The 8,486-nt window shown below is 41.0% G+C and overlaps 1 protein-coding gene across 6 annotated transcripts in view; it reads right to left on the bottom strand.

Annotated features, from left to right (window-relative positions):
* The window catches only part of NUSAP1 (nucleolar and spindle associated protein 1), a 40,101-nt gene that overhangs the window by 8,596 nt on the left and 23,019 nt on the right, over positions 1-8,486 (bottom strand). For 3 of the 6 annotated variants that reach the window (XM_008059771.2, XM_021713135.1, XM_008059791.2), the window contains exons 6-8: positions 7,343-7,452; positions 5,458-5,645; positions 1,569-1,726 (exon numbers count right to left, since the gene is read on the bottom strand). In XM_008059771.2, the coding sequence (XP_008057962.1) occupies positions 1,569-1,726; positions 5,458-5,645; positions 7,343-7,452 (456 nt within the window). The remainder of the gene's footprint in view (positions 1-1,568; positions 1,727-5,457; positions 5,646-7,342; positions 7,453-8,486) is intronic. The other 3 variants (XM_008059777.2, XM_008059785.2, XM_008059797.1) reach the window with 1 other exon arrangement.

Genomic DNA, 8,486 nt, shown 5'->3' with positions numbered 1-8,486 from the left:
GACTCCGACTCAAAAAAAAAAAAAAAAGGTTATATATCAGTCCAGACTTGGTGGCTCAGCCTGTAACCCCAGCACTTTGGGAGGCCGAGGAGAGTGGATTGCCTGAGACCACAGGTTCAAGACCAGTCCGGGCAACTTGGCAGTACCTTGTCTCTACAGTGAGTCAAAAATTAGCCAGGTATGGTACCACTCGCCTGTGGTTCTGGCTACTTGGAAGGCTAAGGCAGAAGGATCACTGGAGCCCAGCAGGTCGATGCTGGGGTGGCCATGAGTATACCACTGCCCTCCAGACTGGGCGACAGAGTGTGACTCCAACTCAAAAAAAACAAACAAACATATATATATATATCAGGCCACGAGCGGTGGGGCTCAGCCTGTAATCCCAGTACTTTGGGAGGCTGAGGCAAGAGGATTGCCCGAGCCCGGGGGCTCAAGATCATCCTGGGCAACTTGGTGAGACCTTTTCTGTACAATAAATCACAAAAACTAGCTGGGCATGGTGGCATGCATCTGTAGTTCCAGCTACTTGGAAGGCTGAGGCGGAAGGATTGCTTGAGCCCAGCAAGTTGAGACTGCGGTGGCTGTGCATGTGCCACTGCACTCCAGCCTGGGTGACAGACTCCGATGCAAAAAAAAAAAAAAAAGTGTTCATAGTTACAACATATAACGAAAGCTAGAAATACCTCCATGTCCATGAGCAGTAAAATGGATAAACTGAAATATATCCACACCACTTAAATGACAGCAAAATGACTTAAGAAGGTTGACTCTTGAAACATTATGCTGACTGAATGACGCAAATCATAGGAAGAAATAATAGTTTGGCTTTGTTTATATAAAATTGTAGGCTGGGCATGGTGGCTCAAGCCTGTAATCCCAGCACTTTGGGAGGCCGAGGTGAGCACATTGCCTGAGCCCATGGGTTTGAGAACAGCCTGGGCAACTTAGCGAGACCTCATCTCTGCAATAAAAATTTAAAAATAAATAAAAATTAGCCAGGCATGGTAGCGGGTGCCTATAGTTCCAGCAGCTTGGAAGACTGAGGCGGAAGGATTGCCTGAGCCCAGCAGGTCGATGCTGGGGTAGCTGTGAGCAAACTACCCCAGCCTGGGTGACAGTAAGACTCCAAATTTAAAAAAAAAAGTTGTATTTGATAACTGGAAGAACAATGAAAGTAAAACTATTGCGCCCACCTGGGTATATCCCTGAATTACTTATAGGAGAGAGCTCAGAATGTAGTAAACATTTAGTCTTGGCCTCACACCTTTACCTGTAAGTACTTGTGAGCCTAATAGCTTATGAAGGTAGATGCTTACTGCTCAATGACTCCTAGCTCTCCTTGAGTCCCACAATGCTCTTGTGGGAAGGTCACCATTTTAGGATTGGCTGGAGCCCTCCGGCAGATAACAGTTTTGCTTGTGTCTTTGGCATTTTCCTCAACAGCATAAAATGAAAACTATGTAATGCAAAAATGTTTGCTTTTGATTTTATAAACGTGGAGAGGGTTTAAAGAAACAGACATGCTTAATAATTCTCGGAAGTGACATGGCTTAAACTTTTTTTTTTACCAGCAACAGAATTCCCCTTGGTAGTCTTTAAATTGTGTGTCCCAAGCACAGCCTGGCCTTTTGGGGTACTTCCGGGTATCGTCACATGTGCAGACTTTCTGGCTGGAGTCTTGGTCAGTGAACGCTTATGCTCATTATCTTTAGTAGCAGCTGAAAACCTAAACAGGATGGTAGACTATAAGACTTGTGGCAAAAGTAACTTGTATAAAGTTTATAAATGAAACCACTTGTGCCAGGTGCAGTGGGAGGCCCACTAGCACTCTGGGAGGCCAAGGCCAGACAAGTGCTTAAGCCCAGAAGTTTGAGAGCAGCCTAGGCAACATAGCAAGATCATGTCTCCAAAAATACATACATATATACATACATAAATAACAACAACAAAAACCACTTGACCATCATCAAGTAGTGAAAGGATCTCAGTAAATACTTGTTATACGAATGGACTTCTTTTATAGAACTTTTTCTGTTTGTTTTGTTTTTTGAGTCAGACTCTCACTCTGTCACCCAGGCTGGAGTGCAGTAGCACGCTCACGGCCACCGCAGCCTCAACCTGGTGGGCTCAAGTGATCCTTCCACCCCAGCCCTCCAAGTAGCTGGAACTACAGGCACGTGCCACTCAGCTAATTTTTTGATTTATTGTAGAGATGAGGTCTCACCAAGTTGCCCAGGCTAGTCTCAAACCCCTGGGATCAGGCAATCCTCTTACGTTGGCCTCCCAAAGTGCTGGGATTATAGGCGTGAACCACCATGGCTGGCTAATAGAACAGACATGTTTTTAAAAGGTGAATACTGAAGTAAATCATTTACCAATTTCCTTTACTTGTAAAAGATATTCTATTGGCTGTTTTCCCTGCCTTGACCAATGACAGTTTAAGGCAGTGTTCAAGGAATATATCTGTAGGCCTCAAGTTACAGTTGAAGAGACAGTCTGCAGAGCTCCCCTTCTTTCTGCTCCTCCTTCTGGTGACAAGTTAGAGGTAGCAGGAGACTGCTATGCTAGATGAGACACCTACACTAGGTGAGAACAGATCTTATATTTTCCTAGAAGTATGCCATTCATTTCAGTGGCAGAGAAATAAGCCTATTCTCTACCTGTGGTAAAGCGCCAGAAATGGATTTCTTTCTTTTGAGTCGGAGTCTCACTCTGTCTCCCAGGCTGGAGTGCAGTGGCACACTAATAGCTACCATAGCCTCGACCTGCTGTGTCGGGGATCATTCCACCTCAGCCTTCCAAGTAGCTGGGCCTTCTAGTGTAAGCCACCATGCCCGGCTAATTTTTATTTATTTATTGTAAAGACAAGGTCGTGAACCCCTGGGCTCAGGCAATCTTCTCACCTCCATATTCCAAAATACCGGGATTACAGGCATAAACCACTGTGCCCAGCTTTTTTCTACATTTTAATGTCTCTGAAATTGGAATGTGTTTTACAATTGATACATGTTAATAGCTAATTGACAAGTAATTTTTCTTAATAGTTCATAAAATAATGATGAGTCTTCAATGATGTCTTAGATTCAATGAAAATCCAGTAATGACATATATAAAAATACATAGGGTTCGTGGTGGTGTGGCTATTGAAGGAAACTTCTGGGCTTATAACTAAAGATATGATAGTGATCCTGAATCAATATGTTCAAAGTATCACCAAAGAATATATAATAGAGTTAAGAAAATAAGACACGTTAGGAAAGGTGCTATGAAGTCTAGACTTTGGACATTGCAGTGAAGCAAGGGCCAGCCTCTTGACCATGGTGCTCTTAAATAGTGTTAAATGAAATCAGAACCACTAATTTTAGGTGCCTTATATTCTAAGCTAACTCAATAAATAGAATTCCAAACTTAAGGCCATTAAAAAAAAACTATGCTAGGTAATTGCACACACTGGAGAAAAGTCACCATGTACCAGTTCTATTAGATACTGAAAATGTCTTAAGAAATGGATCAATGGGACATGAGATGCCTGTGATATTGCAGTGGGTTACAATATTGGGACTGGAGGAAGAGTCAGCTTTTTGTTTACTGCATTGAGAGATTTTCTGTTTCACTTTTATGTTTATGTTCTGCCTCACTTTTATGTTTAAGTCAATGTAAAACTTTGTTAGATATCATGCAGGCAAACAATAAAATGAAAAATATCTACATATATCTTATTTTCTCTCTTATTAATCTAACATGTATGCTTAGGAAAGCTGAAACACAAATTTAAAGATAAAAGATTAGGACTTATAAAAACTGTTATATGATCTTTCTCTATTCCTGATTTTCTTGCTCCTTTAAAAAAAAAAAAAACATTTTGCTGGGCGCAGTGGCTCATGCCTGTAATCCCAGCACTTTGGGAGGTGGAGGCAAGAAGATTGCCTGAGTCCAGAGGTTTGAGACCAGCCTGGGCAACTTGGTGAGACCTCGTCTCTACAATAAATCAAAAAATTAGCCAGGTGTGGTGGCATGCACCTGTAGTTCCAGTTACTTTGAAGCTGAGGTGGAAGGATCTCCTGAGCCCAGCAGGTCAGGGCTGCAGTGGCTGTGAGCGTGTAGCTGCACTCCAGCCTGGGTGACAGAGTGAGATTCCAACTCAAAAAAAATTAAAAAATAAAATAAAGAAATAAAATGTGGCATATATACACCATGGAATACTATTCAGCCATAAGAAAAGAGTGAAATCTTGTGGCCGGGCACAGTGGCTCACGCCTGTAATTCCAACACTTTGGGAGATAGAGGCAATAGGACTGCCTGAGTCCAGGGGTTTGAGACCTGCCTGGGCAACTTGGCGAGACCTCCTCTCTACAATAAATGAAAAAAAGAATTAGCCGGGCATAGTAGTGCATGCCTGTAGTTCCAGCTACTTGGAAGGATGAGATGGAAGGATCACTTGAACCCAGCAGTAGCGTGAGCATGCCACTGCACTCCAGCCTGGGTGACAGAGTGAGACTACTGATCAAAAAAAAAAATTTTGTCATCCCTGAAAACATGGATGGAACTGGAGGGCATTATGTTAAGTAAGATAAGTCAAGCACAGAATGTTAAACACTACATGTTCTCACTCAAATGTGGAAGCTAAAAAAAGTTGATCTCATAGAAGTAGAAAGTAGAACATAAGATGCTAGAGGCTGGAAGGGGTAGAAAAAAGGGAGGGATAGTGAGAGATTTGTTAAAGGACACAGAGTTACAGCTAGATAAGAGAAGTAAGTTCTAGTGTTTTATACTGTAGGATGATTATAGTTAACAATAATATACAGTTTCATATAGCTAGAAGGAGGATATTGAATGTTTCCAATACAAAGAAATGATAAATGTTTGGCTGGGTACAGTGTTTCACACTTGTAATCCTAAAACTTTGGTAGGCTGAGGCAAGAGGGTAAGTTGAGGCCAGGAGTTCGAGACCAGCCTTGGCAACATAGCAAGACTTTATCTCTACAGAAAATACAAATGCTAGCCAGGCTTGATGGTATATGCTGGTTGTCTCAGCTACTTGGGAAGTTAAGGTGGGAGAATCATTTGAGCCTACAGTAATACTATTGCAGTCTGGGTGACAAACTGAGACCCTGTATCAAAAAAAAACCTGGGCTCGGTGGCTCAGCCTGTAATCCTGTGCCTTTGGGAGGCTGAGGTGAGTGGATTGCCTGAGCCTGCGGGTTTGAGACCCACCTGGGCAGCGAGACCTCATCTCTACAATAAATAAATAAAAATAATCAGCCGGGCGTGGTAGCACATGCTATGGATATGCTAATTGCCCTGATCTGATCACCATATATGTATTGAAACATCTCTATGTACCCCATTAATATGTATAATTATTATTTGTCAATTAAAAAATATAAAAACAAACATTATTTTATATAGTCCATGTGAAATCTTACTCATGATTATATTTTGGAGCGACTTCTTTACCTGACACTAGTTTTAGCTGCAGACAGAGCAGAGCGCTTGACTGAACCTTCCAGACCCAAGGGGCTCCGAATTGCAGGGCCAGGACACTGGCCATGCAAGCGCTGCTGGCTGAGAGGAGTATAAGTCACAGAAAATCTTCCTCTTGGAGTTACTGGAGTCACTAAACCTCCCTTATTGATGGGCTGCTTCTGAAAAAGAGAAAACGCACCACCAGAAAAGCTTGACCTTTTATCCAGTATTGTCTCCTTGGCAAAGTACAGAAGAACGTTTCTTCATCCTCTGGTTTTATTCCACCTGAAATCTTTTCTTTCCCTACCGCCTAACCTCGTCCTATCCTACCTGTCTGGCCGCCTAACTTTACAAGAAATAATTTCTGAGCTGTCATATACCCTGGAATTTTCTAACTGAGAAAGAGTGTAGCAAAACAGTCCCTTGTAGCCAGAAAGAATAAATAGATTCTCTTGGAAATATGCTACCTTTGAGAACATGATATACAATTTATTAAATACAAACTCAAAGAAGCAGCTATTGTATATTAGTATGTGGCATCTACAAATAATTCCACCCTCTCCTCCCCATACACAACAGCATTTTTGCAAGTCCTTAAAAGCAATACATTAAATAAAAGAAAGAAGGGCAGGAGGAAAAGAAATGTTCACTTATAGGTTATCCTTTTCAGAAATTGTCAAGGTACAAAGAGTAATCGAATGTTTTATTATCATTAGTCTAAGATCTGTCTCAAGCAGAACAAATGTAACTTCATTATCTGATAATTGAGATAGGATAACCAAAATCGATATACACAAAAATAAAAGGGTGGGTTAAGGTTAAATATAGGGATGAACAGAAATAAATATAAGATGCCGAGCATGGTGGCACATGCCTATAATCCCGGCACTTTGGGAGGCTGAGGTGAGAGGATTCTTGAGCCCAGGAATTTAAGACCAGCCTGGGCAACATAGTGAGACTTTGTCTCTGCAAAAAATAAAAAAAATTAGCTGGGCATGGTGGTACACGCCTCTAGCCCCAATTACTCTGGAGGCTGAGACGGAAGGATCACCTCAGCCCAACAGGTTGAGGCTACAGTGGCTGTGAGTGTGCTATTGCACTCCATCCTGGGCAACAGAGTAATACTGTGACTCAAACAAAAAAAAATTCACCCAATGTGTTTCTTTCTTGGACCTAGTTGCCAGAAAACTCAAAGCTCAGCTGAGTGACTAATGGTAGCTGACACTGTACTTACTGACAGTGCTTACTTTCTGCCCCTTTTAAATTGACTTTATACTATTTTATATTATATTTAAAACCACAAACTGTCTTAAATTCTGAGAATTGGCAGGTTGTTAAATATCATTAATTTCTAAAATAAATGTTTATCATCCTCTGCCTGGCATTCCCTTAACACCAGCTACCAATAACATCAACTTTCTGAGATGCTACCAACTCACTACTTGGCTAATTTAACTTTAGAGTTGATTTCACCACTTTCTCTTATTTTAGAGGGCTTTGAGTCTTGTGGGACCTGGACTGAAGAGAACTATTACCATAGGAACGCTTTAAGCTAGGCACTATTAATTACCCATTTTCCTTTGGGTAAGGGACAAGGGAAGGAAAATGGGTACAGCCATTAGTTAGTCTATCCTCAACAAAGTGACAGGCAAAATGTCTGATTATGGAAAATAGAATGACTTATTGCCACTTTAGAATTAATTCCTCTAGTGAAGTTTCACTGTTTTATCTGGGGAGTTTGAAAATTCTCAGGGTAGGGGAAAGCAATTTTAAGATAAATGTACGTTAAACTCAAACAGATTCATTCCACTTGTACAGCTTCAACATCAAAATCATATAGTTCAGTCCCGTTAAGAATATAATTTTATCTACATACCTTCAATTCATTAAACGAATTGTGTTCTTCAAAATGTTTCTTTTTTCTCTCAATATATTGATCAATGGACTCCATTTCCTTAAAACGAGCCTCATGAAGCTTTTTAAAGTCTAGAACATTCCCCAAAATACAAAAAAAAGATAAAATTCATTTATTCATCCTCCCTGTGCTTTTATGTTAACATATTCTCTTCTTTGCATCTCTAACATTCAACTTTAACATAATTTTTGCTAAAATATTAATTTCCAAATACTTAGTGTTTGGAAATAGAGCAAAGTGTATTCATCTTATAAACTATCAAATATTCACCATCTCCCCAGTGCCCATTTCACTAACTGACATCTTGGTTTAGACCAGAGAATAACAGTAACAGTAACAGATTTATCTTCTCCCCACCGCCACTGATTAGTAACAGATAGCCTTTATTTAATTATCAAAAATTTTATATATTATAATGCTTAGCCGGGCTCGGTGGCTCAGCCTGTAATCCTAGCACTTTGGGAGGCTGAGGTGAGAGGATTGCCTGAGCCCAAGGGTTTGAGACCCACCTGGGCAACTTGGGGAGACCTCATCTCTACAATAAATCAAAAAATTAGCTGGGCGTGGTAGCGCACGCCTGTAGTTCCAGCTACTTGGAAGGCTGAGGCGGAAGGATCGCCGGATCCCAGCAGGTCGAGGCTGTGGTGGCCAGGAGCGGCCACTGCACTCCAGTCTGGGTGACAGAGTGAGACTCCAACTCAAAAAAAAACAAAAAAAACAAAAAAAATAATGCTTAGACAGCTCACTGGTGGGGAGAGCCTGGCAAAGTGGGGACCAAATGGAGGCCCAAGCTTTACCTGTACCATATCCACTTGTATACCTAATTGAATTGTACCCTACATCTTTAAAATTATATATACATATATATAATATATGTACATACATATACATATATATAAAAAGAGACAGCTCTATGCCAAGGACTGACAAACTTTTTCTGTAAAGAGATAAAAAGTATTTTAGGCCATGAGGGGTATGGTTTGTCTCATATTCTTCTTTGTTTTGAACCCTTTAAAAATGTATAAACTGAGCCGGGCTCGATGGTTCAGCCTGTAATCCCGTGCCTTTGGGAGGCTGAGATGAGTGGATTGCCTGAGCCTGCGGG

This window comes from Carlito syrichta, unplaced genomic scaffold (assembly GCF_000164805.1).
Source record: "Carlito syrichta isolate Samal-C Ts95f unplaced genomic scaffold, Tarsius_syrichta-2.0.1 Scaffold91638, whole genome shotgun sequence".
Taxonomy (NCBI): domain Eukaryota; kingdom Metazoa; phylum Chordata; class Mammalia; order Primates; family Tarsiidae; genus Carlito; species Carlito syrichta.
The sequence above is the reverse complement of the archived record's forward strand: the minus strand, read 5'-3'. Positions and strand labels throughout refer to the sequence as shown.